Below are 25,341 nucleotides of genomic sequence, written 5' to 3' on the forward strand. Positions count from 1 at the left end.
TCGAGTGGATCAAAATCCGCAGCATGATTTGCCATAATTTCCATCGACAATAAAATCCAAACATACTCACACCAACAAAAACACACCTACACACACATCCTCATCCACTATCCATATATCTATACTTATATCTATACATATAACATACACACGTAATTCTGAGTCATCACAGAAACACACACACAAGCACAAAGACAAGAACATGGGAACTGGTTCATCAAAGGAAAAAAATGGTAATTCAGAAGGAACCAAAGACAGAACTGATGATGAAGATGATCAAGCTGGTGGACAACTATATGTTTCTCTCAAGATGGAGAATCATAAACTCACTACTCATCTTGTTCCTCATGTTTATGGTTCTGTTCCTCTTGTTGGTTCTTGGGATTCTTCCAAAGCTGTAATTCTCATCACTCTTATGTTTTTTTTTTTCTTTCATTTCTGGGCCTTTTTGTTTTTTTTGCTAATTTTCTTGTTTTTTTTAGCTTTCTATGGAAAGAGAATCAGTTTCAATGTGGGAGCTTAGTTTTGTTGTTCCACCTAATCACGGTAAGACTTTCATTGGTTGCTTTGGATTTTTCCTTAGCATTGGCACAAACATCAGACACGACACTACTAGGCACTTGTAATATTATAAGAAAGTAGAAGTAATTGAATGTAATTACACGTATTTGACAAGTGTCAGAGACACCGGATACATCTTTGATTAGAAGTGTGTCAGTTGCTTTTACTCCACTTTTATGTTTGTTTCTGTGTTTCCAAGTTGTTCTTTAAAAGTCAAAAGGTGTACTTTTTAACAACTTGTCAGTTTGATAGATAGATAAGTTACTCAATAAACACATGTGGAAAAGAAATATTAAAATAATTCTTATTATAATTTTAAATTTATTAATAACTTCTGGTATAAGTTAGAATCAGCATATGCAGTTCATTCTTTTTAGTCAATGAAGAATAAGCTTAACTTAATTTAGAACCTAGAAATTTTTTTTGGTCTTAAACCTTCGGTTCCCGGGGGGGAAAGGGGTTCTGGTAACGTGGAGTTCAACTATGAGGTAGATAAGTAAAGTTTGACCAAAGATTGGTCTAGTCAGGGTTTGAGAACCTAGAAGTTAATCTTATCTCAGTTATCAATGTGAACCACTTACAAGCTACAAGTTACTCATAAGTTAGAAGTTAATTAAAACCGGGTCTTTTCACTTGCTTTAAGTCTTTTAATGTTTTTCCATTTCTCAATGACTTCAAAATAGTATGGTTAATGAAACAGTGGATAATGTCTCGAGGTTAGAGAGGGCGGGGGGAGATAATGGAAAGTATTTGTTTCCTTCATTGTAAGTTCAGAATCCGGTATTAGGTTGATTTAGCCTCTTTGTGAAATAAATGAAGTTTGGATGTAATAATTGTGGTAATCATTGAAGCGGTGTTTCATTTCTGAAGCTGATTGATTTCTTGATGTGGTATATTCAGAAACTTTGGATTTCAAATTCCTATTGAAACCTAAGGACAGTGATGCACCTTGTTTTGTTGAAGAGGGTCCTAGCCGCCTACTTATCGGGGGAGCGCTAGGGGAGGATGCCAGAGTTGCATTATTTAAGCTTGATAGCGGCGAGGTTCTTGAGTATCAAGTGTTTGTTAAAGCAGACAGGGTTTCTCCGTTTGACCTTGCGGCAAGTTGGAGGGCTTATCAGGATAATTTCCGTCCTTCAGCCGTACGTTGGATGCCCGATGTTAGCATAAACTCAGCACCTCAGACAGGTGGCGAGGTAAGGCCAAACTATCAGTTTTCAATCTGTTCATTTTGGTGTTGTCAATCGTGGAAAATAGTGGTTTGTTTGACTTCTGCTACGCTACCGTGCTATAACACCAATATAGGTTCTATTTGACATCACGAACAATAACAATTTGTTCAAATTTCGCTGCGCTATAGCGTTACTATAGGTGTTATTTGATAAAAACTGATTCTTTTATCTCTTGAAAGATATCGCAAATGAAAATTTAAAATTTCTTTCCTCATTTAATGAAGGTGTTTCTTCTGTTTCAAAATTCATATCATGCAACTGGTTTGAAATTCAACCCTTCTTCTTGTTGGCTACCTTCATTTTGCGCTGTAGACAAATCTTCTCTCTGATTGCTCTTAAAACCAAATTTTTATTTTGTCATTGGTCATTTATATACTTAAGTTGGTTTCTCTTTTGGTTGTTCTATAAGTTAGTTCATTTATTTTGCTGTATATTTCTAATCTGAGATAATGTTATATAAAACAGATATTGTCAAGATTCAAGTGATTTAAGATTACATTATTTTTTTTGTTCAGAATGGTTCTTCTGCAGGTTTGGAACTTGATCTTGAGCATTATGTTGTCCCAGCCCCCGCAAATTCAGGCCAAGTATATGCAGCTAACATGACAGAGAATCCACGGTCACTAATTAGTGGGTCTGGTGGAAGTTCATATTCCAACAAGGTTCAACATTCAAACTCACATTTTAAAATTACGATCATGATTATCCTTTGGACTATTCGTTCATTACAGATTAATGTAGGAACTTAATACGATAATTGATTAATAATTGTATTTCGATAAGATTTTAATCGGTTCAAGATTGGCCAGATTTTCTTCACTCCTTAATTTTGACTAGCAAACAGATGTTTAAAATGAAAATGCCACATCCAGATGCTAAGCAGAAACATGTAAGAAAGTACGCTGATCGCTTATGTTGATGTTCCGACCAGGGGATGGAGGTTGTTGTGCCGGATCCATCTAAGGTGTTTCAAAGTTCTGGAATGGCTGAATCCAAGTCAGTGGGAACATTTTCACCTCTGCATAGGCAGGATAGTCAGAGGGGACTTTTTGTTGATAGAGGTGTTGGATCTCCTAGACTAGTAAAATCTTCTAGTTCAAATATTTTCTCCAGTGATGTTAATTTGGGAACTGGTGCCAAGGTTTGTACAAACGATTTCCATTTCCTGTTAAATATTTAGGGCCTGTTTGGATTAACTTATTTTAGAGCTTATGCAAAAGAGCTTATGCAAATAAATATGTCTTTATGTATTATTTATTAGCTTGTTAATGTAGTTTATGAAAAAACAGTTTATGAATGTACAATTTTCGTTAATGAGAACTTATGAATTAAGATAAAAACTTATTTATTTGCATAAGCTCTTTTTCATAAGCTCAAAATAAGCTCAATCCAAACGGGGTTCATTGCATGTAAACTAGCTTATATTATATTAAGTGAGGTTGTTCACAATTAATTGCTTGTCTCCTTGCTTTTTTATTTGTAGAATTCAATCCCAGCTGCTGCTGGAGCTGTTGCAGCTGCAGCTGTTGCTGATCAGATGCTAGGTCTAAAGGAGGATAGACATTTGGCGATTGTTCTGGTATTTTTCTAGAATTACGAGTAATTACTGAATAATTTTCAGAGTTTTGGAGCATTTAATTTTTTCTTCAAGTTGGAACTCTAGTTGAAATTAGATGTGATTCGAAATGCAAAAACATATATATATATATCAAAGTGTAACTTGGTAATACGTGGCGAAAATGTCATATTTCTATTTGTAGTTTTACTAGTTTCGTATATTTATTTTTATGAAAATAAATTATTATAATTTCTAAGTAGTTTCTTTTATGTAGGTCGGTCTGCCAGCTCGAGGTAAAACTTTTACTGCAGCTAAACTTACAAGATACCTTCGTTGGTTAGGTCATGATACCAAACACTTCAATGTTGGGAAGGTTGCTTGCATTCTTAAAATATTTTTTCTTTATAATTGATATGGTTGCACCTAGTGGAAAACTGGAAATATGTCGAGTTTGAAGATTAACACACTTACTTTTGGATGTCGCAGTATCGTCGCCTCAAGCATGGAGCTAATCAGGTATACATTAATTTAATGAATCTGTTGAATGGTTTATGCCTTCTTATTTAGCGGATATCTGCATGACTACATTATATACTGTTTAATAGCACAGAAGTTTTCACGATTGCAGAAAACTGTTGTCTGTGATAGATGTGTACTGCAATTTGTTAGTTACATCCCTTGTTACATGTTGTATAATATGAAATTTTTCATAACATAAGAGTCGATTTGGTAGATTTCAGAATGGAGGATATGGCAGGTGATAATAACTCCAAATCAATGTCCATAGAATTCTTAATCTAAAACTTTAATGTGACTATTTACTTTTTTATATTCAAAAGTTCAATGACCAACATCAACGGAGGACTCTCAATAATAGAACGACACAATAGACTTAATTTAAAAATAAAAAAAAAAAGTTAGGTAAATGATTTTCTAAAAGTTCGGTGGCCAGTGGTTGTATCTTTAACAAAAGTAAGACCAGACACATGCATACATTCACTCTTAGCCATAGATAACTTAACATAGGGGTTCGGTTTTGCACACTGCACCATCCAACAAAATATTGTGCAGCGGTGTGGCTTTTTGCATCTAAAGTGGATATGTTTGCAACTCTTTTGACAAAGTTAGTATTTCAACTTTGATGCTACGGAATTTGTAGCGCAAAGAAGACCAGCAGTTGTTGATGCTCTGTGGACTTCATCTTGATTTAAGATGGGGTACTTGGTATATTCTCTTTTATGCCCTAGGTTATGACCATGATGGCAAAGACATATGCTACAATTCTGTTAAGCTATAAGCTGTTCAAGTTCTTCGTCTATACTAGTATTCACGAGGACACACTTGTCATTGAGTCACTTGACTTGGAAGCTTAAATTATTAAGCCGAGACAAAGTATAGGTTTTTAGAATTAAAACTCCATCACACCCTTCAAATTACACCGGACTGCTAATATTGACTCTGTAGTACATAGTTTCCTCGTGCTTAACTTTAAATTTATAAACAAGACCGGACCTGGGAAAAATTTAAGTCTAAACAGTTAAGAAAACTTTGATATTAGGGAAAGACCCTAAGAATGTATTTCAGAGTTTGGAGGGTAATAAAAGTTTCAATATTTCCGCATGATAGTGAAACGGTGGAAACTTGATTCTGTTCTGAAATGTTAGTTGTATGATTGAAATCACAATGTTGCACTAGCCTGTCATATTTGCTTAGGTAATCTTTATTCATTTCATATTCTTCTTTGCAGGCTGCTGATTTCTTTCGAGCTGACAATCCAGAAGGCATGGAGGCACGTAATGAGGTAGTTTAGTCATTATCTTTTTTGTTGTTATTATTAGTATTATTTAATTTGATTAGATTAACTGAGTCTTTCAGACTCTAAATTTGTTTTAGCTTGCATATTTTGACCCCACCATGTATTCTATTTCTACCATTTTGTACATTTTGAATGAGTATGGTAGTGAGTAGTGACACCACCAAGCAAATGTAGAATAGTAGGTGAAAAAAAGGTCACATTGGCTAATGTAACCTGTTAAGACTATTTTAACCTTTAATAGAATCCTGCTTTTAACTTTTCATTTATAATGGAAGATTCTGATAATGTTGACACCGTGTTTACCTTTCTCTGTGTACATAGTTTTAATATATCACGTGCCACTAGGTAGCAGCACTGGCATTTGAAGATATGCTATCTTGGATGCATGAAGGTGGCCAGGTAAGTTCAATTTTGTCAGTAGTTTTGTTACTTTTATACCTTCTTTCCTGTTATTTTGCATAAGGTTTAATTTCGGTTTAGGTTGGGATATTTGATGCCACAAACAGTAACAAGAGACGAAGAAACATGCTGATGAAATTGGCTGAGGGAAAATGCAAGGTATTCCCAGAGCATGGTTAATTGTATGATATGAAAATGATATATTTGACTTTTAACTCATCGGATCCATCTTTGTGTTTTCGTTGTAGATTATCTTCCTGGAAACAATATGCAATGATAGAAACATAATTGAGAGGAATATTCGTCTTAAAATTCAGCAAAGTCCCGACTATGCAGAAGAGTAATGTTTCATTTAAAATCAGTGACATCATATCTTGGTTTCTATGCGGATACATATGCAATTAACTTCCATTTGCAGGCCAGATTTTGAGGCTGGATTGGAAGACTTTAAAAATCGTCTAGCCAATTATGAGAAGGCTAGTTCTACAATGTACTTTTCATTTTCATGTTTTTTCTAGATGATCTTTTGCCGTAATAACATTGATTTCGTATTACCAGGTTTATGAACCAGTAGGAGAAGGATCTTACATAAAAATGATTGATAAGGTCAGCGGACATGGTGGACAAATACAAGTAAGTACAGCCTGAATCGACATTATTAACCCTTTACGTAGCTCATTACATGGTAACTGTAATTTGATAGTTGAAAGGTGATAGAATGAAATAATATCAAACAAGAAATCCTTGATGTGATTAGCATAACTGTATAAGATGTGACGACTATTGTTGGCGGTAATAATAACATTAAAATTTAGTAGTTGAATGTATTGAATGTGTTTTACCTCTTCCCGATGGGTTTCTCATGTGATATGTCTGTTCTGTAAAGACTTAGAAAGTATTATTGCTGTGATATGAAAGTATTAGGGTCCCAAGCTGGCAGCTCGGTTGGAGAGCTGAGGGACACTGAGGGAGTACTAATCAAGAGGTCCATCTGTCCAGGGTTCAAAAACCCTGGAAACTAACATAATCCACACTGACATAAAAACTGATAAGTTACCAGTTTCAGATCTACCACAGTAGAAAACAGATGAGCTTGGAAGAGACATTAGTTAGTGTTCAAAAATTATGTTGATTGGTGGAAAATTTACGGTGGTTGACAGTGTTGTTAAGTGCCAACTATAGAACTTTTTTTTGTCTTAAATTCATCAACTCGTCTTATTTTTATGCAAACATTAGCTTTATATTGAATATAGGGTACATGTGTGTGTACGCGCGCTCTACCTTTACAGTTTCAAGTGTGATTTTGATTTGTTAATCATTCCCAACTTCTGTGGTTTAGGTGAACAATATCAGTGGCTACCTTCCTGGACGAATTGTCTTTTTCTTGGTAAGCTTTTCTGAACAAATATTACTAAGTTATTGGAAATGAGTATCAGATGTTTGAATTAGCGGTGAGTTTCGCGGAATCACGAAGGACCGCTGTGATTTTGACACAGGCTTCACTTTAGAGCTTCAACAAAATCATGGTGTCGCCGTGATTTCACCAAACCCGCTGTGAATCCAAACACGCACTAAATCTTATCTTTTATCCTGTGAAGATACAAACTTCCTTGCTACTTACTCGCTTGTTGCATCATTTAAGAATTGTGATGGCTTTGTACAATTAAATACATAAGCATGCTATTGTAATGGCCTTTTGGAAAGAAAAATTCACAACTTCACCACTTCACCAGCCTGTTTGGTTTTTAAAATGTTTTTCTTTTTTCATTTCTTACATTTACCTTTAATTACAAAAGTACAACTTTGTTTCTTGTTTTTTGAATTATTTGTATAGGAAATCTTGAAAACAATAAAGTAATAGTTTTTTCTGTCATGTCCATACATTTCTTTGTAAATGCGTTTTCAGGTAAATACACATCTTACACCTCGCCCAATATTACTTACTCGCCATGGAGAAAGTCAGGATAATGTTAGAGGCAGAATTGGAGGAGATACTGCAATAAGGTATTTTCCTATGTTTTTGTCTATTCAGTAGCTATATCCTATGTAATATGTAAAGCTCAAATTCTGGAGAATGTGGGATATAGAAACAGAAGGGATGTGAAAGTAAACAAAAAATCTGGTTGCTATTTTGATCAATATATATATTTGGGACCTTTAAGCTTCGCCCTCTTCTTTTTCTAACTACTCTTGCTTTGTATAGAAATCAGGCTTGTAGTCATCTACTTGTATTGTAGCACGATTGGTTCCTTAAGGATTATTAGTTACTCCATTGGAAACTTAAATTCAAGGCTCTCTTAGTCTCACCAAGTTGAAATATTTCTAGCTCTTGTATCTTTGAATCGTGCTTCTTTACTCTCATTTTTGAATGTGATATCTGGTATTTCATTAATTGCTTTCAATATTTAGCTGACTAGCCATAACACTTTGCAACATGTGATGACAGTGAGAAAGGAGAACTTTATTCAAAGAAGCTTGCCAACTTTGTAGGAAAGCGTCTCAAATCAGAACGGGCTGCTTCTGTAAGATTTTTTGCTGCTTCTGTAAGATTTTTTAATTGTTTAGATTCAATTGCTGGATTTTTCCTTGGGACATGTCGAGATCCCACATCGATTAGAGATATGGTTCAAGCAGTTCTTATAATGCTTGACTATTCTCCCCCTAAGCAAACTTTTGGACTGTATTATGTCAGGCATATCCAAAATTCTGAGAGCTCAACGATTTTATGCAACTGATGCGTAAAAACCATTACTCTTATAGGTTTGTGGCTAGGCCTCATTATGCTAAAGTAGAATGTATATTCATTTTGAACTGTGACTGAATCGCATGGTGAATCTGCTAAACAGAATTTAGAGTAATAGAATGTTTTTTTGGCCACATTTAAGGCATACCTATGTAAAAGGGTGTACTGGTCCTCTGTCACTTATTTACCATTAGATTTAATTTGTTTAACCGATGGGTCAGATTTAAAAGGGTATATTTGGTAACATTTCTTGTCCCTTTTCCCTCCCCTCTGGTAAGCTGCATTGAAAATTTGTGAAGATTTGAAAATGATTTTTCATATCTCCCACTATAACAGCATTCTCTTGTACATGTTAGCAAAACTCAATGCCGAATCAGTTCTGATATCAGCTTAGTTCATTTATAAACGTTGTTAAGAAATATTGAAATGGTGAGTGATTTTTTATATTTGTAACTGGTGATCTAGATATGGACTAGCACACTGCAGCGAACTATTCTTACCGCAAGTCCAATTGTAGGATTTCCCAAGGTTAGTGTCACTCATTGTTTAACTAACGGTTGAATTGCGTGCAGACATGTGATTCATGTCAGGAAAAATGAGTTGACACACTTACGCATTATCGTGTTCCTGCATTTATAATCTTTATATGGTTGTTAGATTCAATGGCGTGCACTTGATGAGATAAATGCTGGTGTTTGTGATGGTATGACATACGAAGAAATCAAGAAAAACATGCCAGAAGAGTATGAGTATGTCGCGAACTCGTAATTTTTCTCTCACTTGAAAGTCGAGCATAACTAAAATATCAGATAATAAACAACTTAGTGTGGAAGTTTTTTTTTGCGGCATAAGGGGTTTATGATTAAATGCCATATTTAATTTTCACCCCTCTCATTGTAGATCCCGTAAGAAGGACAAGCTTAGGTATCGATATCCCCGTGGGGAGTCATATTTGGATGTTATTCAAAGGTTAATACATTTTATCTTAAAAACATCATTTAACTCCTTAATTCAACCTGTTCAATATAGCTAACTTTTAGTGCTAAAAATACAGGTTAGAACCTGTAATTATCGAGCTTGAACGGCAACGAGCTCCTGTTGTAGTGATATCTCACCAGGTTTGTACACAAGACATTAAGCTAAATCTGCTTATTAAGGCTCTATGGTTGAGGGGTTCTAATCCTTGACATTCTTCCATAATTTTCTCATTTCAGGCAGTTTTGAGGGCATTATATGCTTATTTTGCGGATCGGCCTTTGAAAGAAGTTCCACATATAGAGGTAATTTGTGGTTTCATATTTTACCTTAGCTTTGTCACCTTATGGTTCAATTTAGATTAGGTTCTTGCTTGTCCTCGTGAGCTTAGCTCAGTTGGCATGGACAATGCATAATATATGCAAGGTCCGGGGTTCAAATCTCGGCCACCACCAAAAAAGATTAGGTTCTTGCTTATTGGAACTTAATTGATTGAAACACGAACTAATAAAATGCGACCTTAACGTCTTTCACAGGTTCAATAACCAGTCTAATTTTTAATATAACTTAATTGATTGAAACACGAACTAATAAAATGCGACCTTAACGTCTTTCACAGGTTCAATAACCAGTCTAATTTTTAATATAACTTAGTGGTTGGACTCGTTAATGAATGAGTTAAGGCCGAATCAATCAGGAGCATCCGAGTTCGATTATTTCCAGATTGATTCGGCCTTAACCACTTTTGGTGAATGATGAATGTTTATCTAACTTGAGATTTATCATTTCCAGATGCCTCTTCATACCATAATAGAGATACAAATGGGAGTTACAGGTGTTGTAGAAAAAAGGTACAAACTAATGGACTGAAATTAATTGATGAAAAGTTATGTTACTAATATTGTGGCTATAATAAACCAATTATCCATTCTTCCAATTTCAAATTATTAACAAAATGTAATATATTCCCATAAATGGACTACATTGTAAAAAGTTACCATAGCGAAGGGAAGATATAATCTTCAAATTCAATGTTATTTCATTTCAAGTGTAAATGAAGTCTCTTACAGAAATATTACATATTGCACATATTCCACAATATCATAAGCTAGCTCTTGATTGGAATTGAAAAAATAATACATACATAATGTGATGTGTATTTTTGGTAAGTATTATGATAGAGATAAGTGAAAAATGTTTGGTTAATAGCAATATGTGGTTCTTAGTCCGAGGATCGAAATGACTGATCCGGTCTGATTTTGATTACTTTGGATATAATTGAAGTTCAAAATTGTAAACACTAAACAGAGTTCAGCCAAGTGAGAGTTAGGGTTCAAATGAGATGCAACAAAATGATGGGAGTGGAAATATGTCATGTGGTAAAAACTAATTTCAAACCCTGTTTAGTGTTTGCATGACTTTTGTAATTGTCGATCTCACTTTCATAATCGTTCTCTTAACTAATTTGTTAATAATATCCCCCTCAATCAAATTCTACCGCGAACTTCATTCACGCCTCTGTTTTTCGACTTGATGATATGGGTGTTAGAAGGGTGATTAGTGTGGTTGCTATGTGAAAGTGAAGTTAGTTCGACAAGGGAAAAAATAAGGCTAACACGATTGTGTTGGGGAGTTCAAAGCACCAGAATTGGTTAATTCTTGTCTTCATGGTGTTTTCAATTGATCTATCCATGCCTTTTTTTTTTTTCCTTTCTATTCTTATTTCTATATTTTGATTCATTAACAAATGTTGAACACATATTAGCAAGACCCCATAAATGATTTTATACATTAATGATTCATCTGTTGAAATTAAATTCCAAATTATATGAAAGTTATTCAATCCCTTATTGCTACCTTTTTTTTAACAAAAGGGAAAAAAGTAAGAGGAAAAACGAAAAATAGACTCAAACTTGGGTCGAACAAACTCAACGTCCAGGACATCTACCAAGAGAAAAGACCATATTTGAAGGGCTTCATACAAAGTAACAAGATTAATATCACTTAGAGCACCTTTTTTAACTATAAAATCAATTGCAGCGTTACCTTCACGCATAATAAGTTGTAAACTAACCCACCAAATCTTTACAAAGGTGTTTAATAGCCATGACTTTTTTTTTTTTTTTGAAGGAATGATCAAATTTTCATACTTGTGATGCTCATTCAAATTCTTTTGGATGAGGTCAACAACGATAGTTGAATCATAGAGACACAACACCTCCTTAAAGTCAATATCCCAACACAACTTTAAATTATCGTATAAAGCCAAAATCTCAGCATAAAAAAATGCAAAGTCCACTAATTTTCCAGAAGAAACCATGCAAAAAAGAACATGTACTATAATCACATGACGAATAAGACCACCAATAGGTTTCAAGTTGGAATCGAGGAACACTGGCATCAACATTGAGAGTTGTTAATTGAATCCATACTAGGTCGTAGTCAAGTGACAATACGTCCCAATAATTCTATTTGCACTTTAATGTTCAAATAATTAAAACAACAGTGTAAAAAATAACAAGGACCAATAATTTTTTAGACCTTCTTGCATTATGTCCCTCTTTGATCAGTTGATGAATACCAATAAACAGTTGATACATAGTAGAAATTTGGAATGAGTCAGATTGCACGAGCCTATACCATACAACATTCGTGCTATGTCTTCTCCAAAATGGGAACAACACATCGCTGGAAGCATGCAGCAAAATATGGTGGAATCTATACTAAAATATACTGTTGTTAGATATTGGTATTTAGCCTATGGTATAGTGTAGGATGGTCAATGTGAGGTGAGGGAGAAGAAAAAGTGAGAAAAGAAAAGAAAAAGTTGATCTTGTATGGTTCCATTCCATTCACATGGGTCCCCATGAACATCCATTTCTCTTTTTATAAAATAGTTGTAGTAGGGTCTCAATCTCCAACCTCACATTTAGACAAAAAATAAATAAATAAAAATACTAGCCCTATATAATTAACAATGTTTATAATGATTATGACAACAACAAATCCAACCAAAAATAAAGAAAATTTAAATATATTCTTGATCTCATATACCTCTCATTTAAGTTTAATCTATATAAATCTTGTTCATTCACCCACATTTAAAATGTATAATGATATAGTATACTCACACTTAAGATGAAGATTGATGAAGTGTGAGCAATTTACGGTTTTAATCTTTAACCTGTGATTGCTCCAGGTTCTCTGAACTCCACGATATAATCTTTATAAAAAAAAAAGACTAAATTAAACTAGGGGTCCTTTAAGTTTGAAGTTTGTAATAGATATGTCATTTAAGTTATTTTGGTCACACCAAAGTCTTTTAGGTTTGTAAACGTTTTCAATTTATTCCTTCTATTAACCAATCGTGACAAAAACAATGATGTGACGGTTAATTGTATGATGTGCCAGTTAAGTTTGTACACAATGGACATTAGGATGGAAATTCTCATCAAAGCAAGAGTTTAGGGAAGTCGTTATCAATTATTTTATGTATAATGACAACATTTACAAATTGATGGAACTTATGTGTAACCAAAATAACTTAAATGACATATTTAAGTTTGAAGTTTGTAATAGATATGTCATTTAAGTTATTTTGGTCACACCAAAGTCTTTTAGGTTTGTAAACGTTTTCAATTTATTCCTTCTGTTAACCAAACATGACAAAAACAATGATGTGACAGTTAATTGTATGATGTGCCAGTTAAGTTTGTACACAATGGACATTAGGATGGAAATTCTCATCAAAGCAAGAGTTTAGGGAAGTCGTTATCAATTATTTTATGTATAATGACAACATTTACAAATTGATGGAACTTATGTGTAACCAAAATAACTTAAATGACATATTTATTACAAACCTCAAACTAAAAGGATCTTTACTCCTCGTTCTTACTTCTTCGTTATCTATTAGGAAAATGTTTTTTTTTTTGAAGGAATCTACTAGGAACATGTTAAATTTGAGAAATTCCACGACTATATACTTTGTCCATAGTAAGCCTTACCTAGCCATTGGTGCCTTTGTGTCTATCTCTCTTTTAACAACTCATTCTCTCTCATATAAATAATTTATTTTAATCATTCATTCATCATTCTCTCTCATCTAAAATGAACCTATATCACCAATGGCGCCAAAAAACTATTGTAACGCCCTCCTTTTTATTTAATTATTTTAATTAGTTTTAAAATATATTTATATGATTGGTATGATTTACATGATTTATGTGATATTTTCTTATGTTATATGTTGGTATTTACTAGCATAATATAATTGTTATTTGGTGTAGAAATATATTTGTTATTTGTTATAGATATATTTGTTATTTGGTGTAGAAATATATTTGTTATTTGTTATAGATATATTTGTTATTTGGTGTAGAAATATATTTGTTATTTGTTAGAGATATATTTGTTATTGGTGTATTATTATTATTATTAAGTGGGGGAGAGATATATTTAATTTAGAAATAAATAAGATTATGAGGAATAGAGTAGTTTTGAGGTGTAAGAGAAATAAGAAGGGGGTTAGAATAGAAAGAAGAATAAGTTGTTGGGCCAAAATAGATTTAGGAAGAGCGTTTAGTATTATAAATAGAGAAGCTTAGGTTAGAAAGAGTTTACCGGAAACCGCTTTTTGGAAAAGAGGAGAACAAGAAAGAAGAGAAGAGGAGAGAAAAGTCAAGAAAAGAGGAGAAGACCTTAGGAAAGAAGAACGCTGCCGCTGATTCAAGAATTAATCTAAGGTGAGGGTGAGACTATCTTGCATTAATATTAAGTTGTTAAATCATTAGATTGCATCTAACAAGTTGGGGAAAGTTTGTGAGGATTTGAGAATTAGGGTTTTGAGAGAGATTTGATGATTAGATGATGAAAACTTGTTGAATTGATGTAGAAATTGTATACAGTCCTTAGATAACCCATAGGATGATTATTGGAAGTAGTTTTGAGGTTAAAACCATGAAATTGGATGAGATGTTGGTGAGTTTAAGAATTAGGGTTTAATAATTGTAATAGGTTGTTAATAGATTTGAGAACCCTTTGAATTTACATACAGTAAGTTGATGAATAATTAGTGTTCTAATGATAGGGCAATCATAGAGTAATGATTAGGATCAAGTTTGGAGAGTATTGGATCGAATAAGAAGTGGAAAAGATTTTCCCAAAGCGAAATCGCAGCTGAACTGCGATTTTGCTGTCAGTGTGCAAAACGCGTTTTTATTGTCTCAGTTTGACAAGTTTAAGTTCCGAACTGGGTTTAGCTGTAAACACGAAAGTTGTAGGTATGGATGTTAGCTTTCTAATGCCGTTGGTCTCACGTCAATAGGATTTATAGAGCTTGAGTTATGGTCAAATTACTGCATGTAGGTCACAGTGAATTTTTATGGACTTTCAGCACAACTTTTCCGAATTTAAAATAAAAACTGGTATTGATCGGTACAGAATTGGTCTTAGGCGTAAACATGAAAGTTTTAGATAATTTTGTTAGCTTTCTAGTGGCTTTGGTTTTATGTGAAAATAATGTTTGGTCTTTGAGTTATGATTAAAATACTACAGGGAGGTCTTAGCGAAATTGTACGGTGACAGCATTCTCTGTTTCATGTTTTTGCGTTTTGTTCATATGTTTCTATTTTGAATTGATCTTTGTTCTAAACATGAAAGTTGTTGATATTTGTGATATCTTTCCAGTAGCTTTGGTTTGACATGAAAATATGTTGTGGATAATTTATTATGTTTTTACAAAGATACATAGTGAATTATTGTCGATGTTTAAATACGATGTTATATGAAGTTGTTTATGATTGATGAATATGATGTTTTAAGATGTTGTTTATTATCATTTGATATTGTTATATTATGATATGACATGAATTATTTATGTGATCCATATGTTGTCAAGATGTTAAGATGTTAAGACGTTAAGATGATAAGAGTTGTTAAGTCGTCGAGTCGTTATGAAGTCATCAAGTTGTTAAGATGTTATGTTGTCAAGATATCAAGATGTTAGGATGTCATAGATGTTCATAAAGTTTCTAAGACGTAAGATGTTGAGTCCATGCATACTCATTTAAAGATGAGGGCTCATGCCCTGGAGCTTTTGCTCAACCACGACGATGGAGCTTTTGCTCAACCACGACGATGGAGCTTTTGCTCAACCACGACGATGGAGCTTTTTGCTCAACCACGACGATGGAGCTTTTGCTCAACCACGACGATGAGGGCTTATGCCCTAGGAGTATATTTATGCTCAACCACGATGATGAGGGCTTATGCCCTAAAATGGTACCACATGCATTTGCATTTTCATGATGATCAAAGATGGTTTAAGACGTTAAGAGTTGCATAGTCGAGTCTAGATGCATTGTCAGGTCAAGTTGTTAAGATGTCAAGTTATCGAGATGTTAAGATGTTAAGATGTCAAGTTGATGAGCTATTAATGAAGTGCTTTATGAATGATTATGATGCTTAAGATGATGAATGATTATGATGTGTATGATGATTAATTACGAAGTTGCTTATGATGATTGATTATGAAGTTGTTTATGATAAGATGCTATGTGATTTATGATAAGATGCTATGTGATTTATGGTATGATGCTATGTGATTTATGATATGATGCTACATGTTTACTAATGATGATATGTGATGATGTATGTGATATTATTGATAATATAAGATGAAGTATATGACTAATATAGGAAGAATAGTGACACTAGTTAAGAAAGTTTAAGTTGTTAGATATGATTAATGAATTATAAGATGTTTAAGTTGTTGAATGTACTTTATATGATTTATATGTTTTATATTATTGTTTGAGAAATCTCACCCCTCTGCTTGGAAATGTTGCTCTTCGTATGGGTAACTTGCAGGTAACCAGGATTAGTTGCGGTCGTGAGTGGACTCCTCACAAGTGTGTCTTAGGTGCTCTGATACGTAACGGGATGGGATTATGTCTTTACTTTCTGTTCCTTACGTATTACTTTATGAATCTTTCAAGAATTGATGTTGAACTAAGTTTTATGAAATTTTATATTGATGCCCTTGTGCCAAAGATTATTTAAGTTGTCAAACTATTCCGCTGCGAAGTTTTAAAGATTATGTTGTTATATTTTTTAAGGATAAATTATTATTCCATTTACGTTTTTTTTAAGAAATGTGACATTCCGTTTTATGATGAAAAACTATGATTTTATTTAAGAAATTTTTACGTTGGGAAAACGGGGTGTTACAATTGGTATCAGAGCAGGTCGGTCCGTTCGGCCAAGTATAAGAGTCGTTGTGTCGTGTCGTCATGTTTTCTAGTTAGTAGTTATGTTTTATTATGCGATCATGTTTAACTGACTAACATTGATGTGGTTTTGTGATTTGTTTGAAGAAACAATAATTAAATTTATTTTCTCTTGTGCTTGAATTTCGAGGACGAAATTCTTTTAAGTTGGGGAGAGTTGTAACGCCCTCCTTTTTATTTAATTATTTTAATTAGTTTTAAAATATATTTATATGATTGGTATGATTTACATGATTTATGTGATATTTTCTTATGTTATATGTTGGTATTTACTAGCATAATATAATTGTTATTTGGTGTAGAAATATATTTGTTATTTGTTATAGATATATTTGTTATTTGGTGTAGAAATATATTTGTTATTTGTTATAGATATATTTGTTATTTGGTGTAGAAATATATTTGTTATTTGTTAGAGATATATTTGTTATTGGTGTATTATTATTATTATTAAGTGGGGGAGAGATATATTTAATTTAGAAATAAATAAGATTATGAGGAATAGAGTAGTTTTGAGGTGTAAGAGAAATAAGAAGGGGGTTAGAATAGAAAGAAGAATAAGTTGTTGGGCCAAAATAGATTTAGGAAGAGCGTTTAATATTATAAATAGAGAAGCTTAGGTTAGAAAGAGTTTACCGGAAACCGCTTTTTGGAAAAGAGGAGAACAAGAAAGAAGAGAAGAGGAGAGAAAAGTCAAGAGAAGAGGAGAAGACCTTAGGAAAGAAGAACGCTGCCGCTGATTCAAGAATTAATCTAAGGTGAGGGTGAGACTATCTTGCATTAATATTAAGTTGTTAAATCATTAGATTGCATCTAACAAGTTGGGGAAAGTTTGTGAGAATTTGAGAATTAGGGTTTTGAGAGAGATTTGATGATTAGATGATGAAAACTTGTTGAATTGATGTAGAAATTGTATACAGTCCTTAGATAACCCATAGGATGATTATTGGATGTAGTTTTGAGGTTAAAACCATGAAATTGGATGAGATGTTGGTGAGTTTAAGAATTAGGGTTTAATAATTGTAATAGGTTGTTAATAGATTTGAGAACCCTTTGAATTTACATACAGTAAGTTGATGAATAATTAGTGTTCTAATGATAGGGCAATCATAGAGTAATGATTAGGATCAAGTTTGGAGAGTATTGGATCGAATAAGAAGTGGAAAAGATTTTCCCAAAGCGAAATCGCAGCTGAACTGCGATTTTGCTGTCAGTGTGCAAAACGCGTTTTTATTGTCTCAGTTTGACAAGTTTAAGTTCCGAACTGGGTTTAGCTGTAAACACGAAAGTTGTAGGTATGGATGTTAGCTTTCTAATGCCGTTGGTCTCACGTCAATAGGATTTATAGAGCTTGAGTTATGGTCAAATTACTGCATGTAGGTCACAGTGAATTTTTATGGACTTTCAGCACAACTTTTCCGAATTTAAAATAAAAACTGGTATTGATCGGTACAGAATTGGTCTTAGGCGTAAACATGAAAGTTTTAGATAATTTTGTTAGCTTTCTAGTGGCTTTGGTTTTATGTGAAAATAATGTTTGGTCTTTGAGTTATGATTAAAATACTACAGGGAGGTCTTAGCGAAATTGTACGGTGACAGCATTCTCTGTTTCATGTTTTTGCGTTTTGTTCATATGTTTCTATTTTGAATTGATCTTTGTTCTAAACATGAAAGTTGTTGATATTTGTGATATCTTTCCAGTAGCTTTGGTTTGACATGAAAATATGTTGTGGATAATTTATTATGTTTTTACAAAGATACATAGTGAATTATTGTCGATGTTTAAATACGATGTTATATGAAGTTGTTTATGATTGATGAATATGATGTTTTAAGATGTTGTTTATTATCATTTGATATTGTTATATTATGATATGACATGAATTATTTATGTGATCCATATGTTGTCAAGATGTTAAGATGTTAAGACGTTAAGATGATAAGAGTTGTTAAGTCGTCGAGTCGTTATGAAGTCATCAAGTTGTTAAGATGTTATGTTGTCAAGATATCAAGATGTTAGGATGTCATAGATGTTCATAAAGTTTCTAAGACGTAAGATGTTGAGTCCATGCATACTCATTTAAAGATGAGGGCTCATGCCCTGGAGCTTTTGCTCAACCACGACGATGGAGCTTTTGCTCAACCACGACGATGGAGCTTTTTGCTCAACCACAACGATGGAGCTTTTGCTCAACCACGACGATGAGGGCTTATGCCCTAGGAGTATATTTATGCTCAACCACGATGATGAGGGCTTATGCCCTAAAATGGTACCACATGCATTTGCATTTTCATGATGATCAAAGATGGTTTAAGACGTTAAGAGTTGCATAGTCGAGTCTAGATGCATTGTCAGGTCAAGTTGTTAAGATGTCAAGTTATCGAGATGTTAAGATGTTAAGATGTCAAGTTGATGAGCTATTAATGAAGTGCTTTATGAATGATTATGATGCTTAAGATGATGAATGATTATGATGTGTATGATGATTAATTACGAAGTTGCTTATGATGATTGATTATGAAGTTGTTTATGATAAGATGCTATGTGATTTATGATAAGATGCTATGTGATTTATGGTATGATGCTATGTGATTTATGATATGATGCTACATGTTTACTAATGATGATATGTGATGATGTATGTGATATTATTGATAATATAAGATGAAGTATATGACTAATATAGGAAGAATAGTGACACTAGTTAAGAAAGTTTAAGTTGTTAGATATGATTAATGAATTATAAGATGTTTAAGTTGTTGAATGTACTTTATATGATTTATATGTTTTATATTATTGTTTGAGAAATCTCACCCCTCTGCTTGGAAATGTTGCTCTTCGTATGGGTAACTTGCAGGTAACCAGGATTAGTTGCGGTCGTGAGTGGACTCCTCACAAGTGTGTCTTAGGTGCTCTGATACGTAACGGGATGGGATTATGTCTTTACTTTCTGTTCCTTACGTATTACTTTATGAATCTTTCAAGAATTGATGTTGAACTAAGTTTTATGAAATTTTATATTGATGCCCTTGTGCCAAAGATTATTTAAGTTGTCAAACTATTCCGCTGCGAAGTTTTAAAGATTATGTTGTTATATTTTTTAAGGATAAATTATTATTCCATTTACGTTTTTTTAAGAAATGTGACATTCCGTTTTATGATGAAAAATTATGATTTTATTTAAGAAATTTTTACGTTGGGAAAACGGGGTGTTACAACTATGGCACCCAAGTATTTCCTATGTAATACAACTCATTCTAACCTATGTCACCAATGACACCAAAAAACTATGGCATCCAAGTATTTCCCCTGTAATACAATCTGGAATGTAGTTCAAATCATGGCAATTAGACATTCTTTCGTGAACTTCCAATAATAGGCATATTCCTAACATAATTGCATTAAAAGGATTCCAAATGTCGAAGAAGAAAAAACGAGTGGCAAAGGAATCTGAAAATTATTTAACTTATTTAAGAATTATTTTTTTTGTCAATTAACCGAGCGGCTAGAGAAATTCACCTTAAAGATGAATAAGTGGGGTGTTCGAGGTTCGAACTTCGAACTCTGGCCCCTGCATATATATGCATTATCCTTTACCAAGTGAGCTAAGCTCACGAGACGCTTATTTAAGTATTATTTAACTATGGGTCATGTTAACCAGTGCCCTCGGGGCACTGGTTAAGGAAGCTAAAAGAAGAGATTGCAAGTTAAAAAAGACACTTTTTAAGCTTTTTATGCATTGATTACACAACTTTCAATGCAAAAATTACTATATTTTCTCCCTTAACCAGTGCCACGGGGTCATTGGTTAACATTTCCCTTTAACTATTATTTAATTGTTTGGCGGCCACCACAAAAAAAATGTCATGTATAAATTGAGGTATAATATTAAGGTGTTTTTGTTTCAAGTTTACTAAATTTATTTTTAGAAATAACATTCATTGAAATATAAAGATACAAATTTTATTCTAAGATATTTTTAAAAAAAAAAGATGTTTGATAATATTATAATATTATCAGAAACCTTTAAAATAGGGAGATTAATAGGTAGTTACACATGAATTTATTTTCATCTTCATGAGAACTTTATTCTCACTCTTTTCTTCGGGATTTTTTTTTATTCTCAAAAATATTTTATATCCGAGAATAAAATTTAGTAAACTTATAACAAACATAGTCATACATATTTCTATCACTTTATTCCCAAGAATCTACCGATATAACAAAGACACCTTTACTCTTATGAATATTAGTATACACTTTATTCATTTATTTATTAATTTTCTTAATTTATGTGATTAAATGAAGTGAGAATATTTTATAGAGACAAAAATATATTTAAACAATCCTCTCAAAAAAAATATTTAAATAAAAACAACAAGGCAGAAAATGGGGAAGCAAGCTTCCCTTTCCGCGGTTTACTTGGCTTTAGTGAAACTTTCTGCAAAAATCTCAAGAATCATATTGACTCAGAATGATAGGCCATGCCTTGGGATCCCCTTTTTAAAATATATTCAAGTTACATTAACGGTTATGTTGATAATAATGTTCCTACAATTTATTGTAAAGAGGAATATGTACAATAAAATACTCCATAAATAGTTAATAGTACCACATAAAATGGGCTAGCACTTTGGTGATACGGGAGTGCCAATGTCATGTGATATCGACCAACTAAAATGTCACAAGTGTGCAAAAAGATAAAATATGTTTGTTAGTGAGAGAAAAGAAAGTCATGATTTTTTGTCATTTTGCACACTTGTGACATTGTGGTTGTTCAATGTCACATGACAGTAGCACCCCAATGTCACCAAAGTGCTCCCCCATAAAATGTTCTTTTTTTCTTTTCTTTTTAAGAACCTGATAAAATGTTCTAATCTATGTATAGAGACATACCCACATGTTTGATATATAACTCAGTTGGTAGCTACCAAAAAAAATATTTATATGGATCGAAGTTTGAATGTTGAATTCCTCACTTTCCAACATTTAAAGTGTGTAAATCTAATTACTACTATTAGATTACCTAATAAAAAAAGAGACAAGTATACATTTAACATCCGTTTGTATAAAGTTTATATACAAATGATTCAAAATTCAGCAATAATTACATGACTTAACAATTCATTTTCTTTTGGGTCCATTCGAGGACATCAGATAAAATTAGAACAATACAAAGAAGATTAACATGGCCCCAACGCAAAAAATTCATTCTTTTGGGTGAAAATACAAGTCATATATTAACAATACATGATTTGCTAAAAAAAAAAAATACATGATATGATAAATTAATTAACCGATACAAACTAGAAGATAGAAGCTATATACTCTACAAAATATTACTATCAAAATTAGGAAAATTCTAACTAGTGTTTTAGGGAAGAAAACCAAATATAATATGAATATTTAAAGCTTGTGTAGTTAAAATTTTAAAAGTGTAAAAAATGATACTTTCGATGTAATATTGTTTTTGTTCTTTAACTAGTGTTTTGAGAAGACTATTTTTTTTTTATCAAGTAGTCTAGTGACTAGAATTCACCTTTTTCTTCAAGATAAATAAGTGGAATGTTTAAGGTTCGAACTCCGAACCCTACGTATAACAATGCATATTCCTGCCCACGAAACTATGCTCAAGGGGACTGAGAACACTATTTTACAAGACCCTTAAAATTATAATAAAACAGCCCACTATTCCACATGAAACTAATCTAATAAACAAAAAACTCAACTACTCTCTTATTCTGCTGCCGTCGCCTTCACGAGTCCTTTATTTCTGCTCCTTTTTCTCTTCACTCTCCCCATTTCCATGCATTATTCCCCATTTACCTCCTTGGACACAGGGTTTTCCTTTGACTTTAACCCCACTCTTTCTACTAATAAATTACATATGCATCAGAAAACACAAATTGCTAACCATTACACGCAAATGTATCGTATGCAAGAGGCAACAAATCCAATTCAAATATTTTATTTCATATTTTTGAAATACTCAAAGTAGAGCCTAAAAAGTGTATAAGTGACATTATTGGTCTTGCAAGTCGATTTTTGTACGATTGTGTTAGACCAACTTAAATTTTAAGATGGCTTAAGAGTTTATTCAATATCTATGAATCTAAAAAGAGTGGTGGCAACCTTGGGTCGGTGATCGAGTAGTCAATTTCAAAAATTAAAACTTGTCATTAAAACTCAATGCCAGTGGCAGAGTCAGGATCTTAATCTAAGAGCATCTACAATGGAGACACCTATTTTTAGATACTTAAATGGGTCACATGTAGATCTGTCAAAACGGGCTACCCGGCCCGCGACGGGCGGCCCATGACGGGCTCGGGCTTTTTCGGGCCGGGCCAAAAAGGCCCGGAAGATAAACGGGCTCATAAATATTTGTCCAAGCCCGGCCCTTTGCGGGCTACGGGCTTTCGGGCCAGCCCGATTACTTGAAGCTAAACGCACAAAAACACATGGAAATAGATAAAGGAAATATGGAAGAGGGCGCTGTTGAACATATATCATTTGCTATATTTCTGTATCATTATAAAATGAAATCATTTGGTAATGGTGATTGACATATGGTATGCTCGTATGCTAGTTGTTTCATGCCAATTTTGTTCCAAATTAGTTTCTGTTAAGAACATGCCAAGTCTAAATCATGCCAAGTCTAACAAGAGTATATGAAATCATTAAATTAGTTTCAGTTAACAAGTCCTATGTTTTGTTTTGATTAAGAAAAAGATTGACATACGGTCTCTGATCAGCTAGATCTGAGGCAATGTACTCGAGCAATTTAATGTCATTATACCTTAAATGTACTCAATTGAATCATGATTACATCTTCATGGTAGGCTATAGAAAATTATAATGTCAAAAAATAATTATAAATTCAACGGGCTACCCGCGGCTCGGTCGGGCTAGCCCGCGACGGGCTCGGGCCTCAACGGGCTCGGGCTAAAAAGGCCCGGTTTTAAACGGGCCTAAATTTTTGTGTCCAAGCCCTACATTTTTTCGGGCTTTTGCGGGCCGGCCCGATAGGCCCGGCCCGTTTTGACAGCTCTACACGTGTACACATTGTTTATTTATAATTTTTTTTTTATAATGATACCTAACAAGCACTCAATCTCTTCAACCCATCATCTCACACAAATTTCTTAAATAAAACTCACTAGTCAACTATCAATAACTTTATATCATTACATCTTAATATTTAAAAAGTGTATGTAGGTCTCTCTTAAGATTGATGATCTTAATTGAGACATTGAGTCTTATAAATTCCCGAAAAAGTTTCTCCACAATAAAGATATCTACGAGACACCTTGTCATAAAAGTTTAAGACCCTTCCATCGAAGATGGGTTGAAAGTTTTAAACTCTTACAAACTTGGGTCGGTGAGTGGATAGTAATTTTTCCTTTTTTTTTCTCTTTCAAATATGTGAATATGCTCAAATGTTATGCAAATAATTATGACTACATTTTTTTTTAATATGTGAATGCACTTTGGTCATAAAAAAAAAAATGTGAATGCACTCCAATATTATGTCAAATAGTTTTGATCACCCAAAACTACCTTTTATTAGAATTACTTGAACACTATAAAGAGAGAACTGCCAATCTTTTTATGAAATTATCATTAGAAGAATTTTTTACTTCAAATAGTCACAACTAGTGCAAAGATTGATTGTTTTCAACCTCATTAATTGAAGTCTCATATATTTTATTCCATCGTCAAACTAACTTCACTTTCACGTCAACACTTTCCACATAATACAAAAATAACAACCACACAAACCACCTATCAAAAACCCTTTCATCAAGTCCAAATCTTTCTTCAAAAATCTTCACAATGCAAAATAACTCACCTATTCAACCAATGAACTCACTCAAAGAAATATTCCAAAACATTTTCTCAGATAATAGTAACATCATGCTTGCTGCTATCATTTCTTTACTACTAGTCATTCTCTTTGTTCTTCTTCTTCATCTTTATGCTAAATGGTTCTTAGCTCAAGCACATGCTCAAGCACAAGCTCGACGCCGACGACGTCGTCGGAGAACAACTGTGACTGTCTCTGATGTCCTTGGACCAGCAAGGTTTCATCATTTCCACACCTTCAACATTGAAGACTCACCACTCTCTAGCTCACACACCAAAGGGCTTGATTCTGCCATCATTGCTTCAATTCCTATGTTCATTTATGCTGAGAAGAATGATTGTAAAGATGAACTTGAATGTGTGATTTGTTTGAGTGGTTTTGAAGATGGTGAAATGGGAAGGTGTTTACCAAAATGTGGTCATGGTTTTCATCTTGAGTGTATTGATATGTGGTTGAGTTCACATTCTAATTGTCCTATTTGTAGAGCTTCAATTGTTGTGTTTGAGAATGATTCTTCAAGTGTTGTTGAGAATAATGATGATGATTCTAGTTTTGTTGAGATTGTGGTTGATGAAAGTTCAAGTTCTGATATTAGAGAAGGTGAACAAGGGAATGATAATGAAAGAGTGAGTGATTCTGTTTCAGAAACTTCTTCTTCTTTGTTTGGTTGCTCTTTGAAGACAGTTTTCAGCAAAGTTTTTCCATCTTCCAATGTAAATGTTATTGAATCACAATCTTGAGATATCACATTCATGATCTTGTCACTATCTATATTTTGTGTATATTACTTTGAATTTTAATATTGCAATTTTATCTATATTATTTTGTGTAAATTTTGTGTATATTACTACTAAGTCTAGATTCAACTATGAAGTATACACTATTACAAGTTACTTCTATTAT

At 33.2% G+C, this 25,341-nt stretch overlaps 2 protein-coding genes and 1 non-coding gene across 7 annotated transcripts; all 3 read left to right on the forward strand.

Annotated features, from left to right (window-relative positions):
* The first annotated feature begins 154 nt into the window (after window positions 1–154).
* Window positions 155–10,357, forward strand: LOC146939073 (6-phosphofructo-2-kinase/fructose-2,6-bisphosphatase-like). Of its 5 annotated transcripts, none has more exons than XM_085752870.1 (23): window positions 155–397; window positions 483–546; window positions 1,462–1,757; window positions 2,309–2,455; window positions 2,725–2,934; window positions 3,277–3,372; window positions 3,626–3,724; window positions 3,838–3,867; window positions 5,099–5,152; window positions 5,513–5,566; window positions 5,648–5,725; window positions 5,815–5,906; window positions 5,985–6,042; window positions 6,125–6,199; window positions 6,906–6,953; window positions 7,473–7,570; window positions 8,013–8,088; window positions 8,775–8,837; window positions 8,967–9,073; window positions 9,210–9,278; window positions 9,364–9,427; window positions 9,524–9,589; window positions 10,077–10,357. In XM_085752870.1, exons 1-23 carry the CDS (start codon window positions 203–205, stop codon window positions 10,152–10,154), a joined length of 2,217 nt encoding a protein of 738 aa, XP_085608996.1. In that variant the 5' UTR covers window positions 155–202; the 3' UTR covers window positions 10,155–10,357. The 5 variants fall into 5 exon arrangements, 4 of the variants coding, with proteins under 4 accessions (XP_085608996.1, XP_085608997.1, XP_085608998.1 ...); XM_085752871.1 differs by having other exon boundaries at window positions 8,967–9,058; XM_085752872.1 differs by lacking the exon at window positions 8,775–8,837.
* An 11,355-nt stretch (window positions 10,358–21,712) lies between these two features.
* Window positions 21,713–21,815, forward strand: LOC146939074 (U6 spliceosomal RNA). Its single transcript, XR_015033892.1, has one exon. It is a non-coding gene; the product is annotated as a U6 spliceosomal RNA (small nuclear RNA).
* Window positions 21,816–24,217: 2,402 nt separating this feature from the next.
* LOC146939075 (RING-H2 finger protein ATL2-like) lies at window positions 24,218–25,237 on the forward strand. The gene has a single exon (XM_085757901.1). It carries the CDS (start codon window positions 24,408–24,410, stop codon window positions 25,176–25,178), a length of 771 nt encoding a protein of 256 aa, XP_085614027.1. The 5' UTR covers window positions 24,218–24,407; the 3' UTR covers window positions 25,179–25,237.
* The last annotated feature ends 104 nt before the right edge of the window (window positions 25,238–25,341 follow it).

Source organism: Medicago sativa, chromosome 3 (genome assembly GCF_051527215.1).
Source record: "Medicago sativa cultivar Bolivia chromosome 3, Bolivia_mono, whole genome shotgun sequence".
In the NCBI taxonomy this organism is placed as follows: Eukaryota; Viridiplantae; Streptophyta; class Magnoliopsida; order Fabales; family Fabaceae; genus Medicago; species Medicago sativa.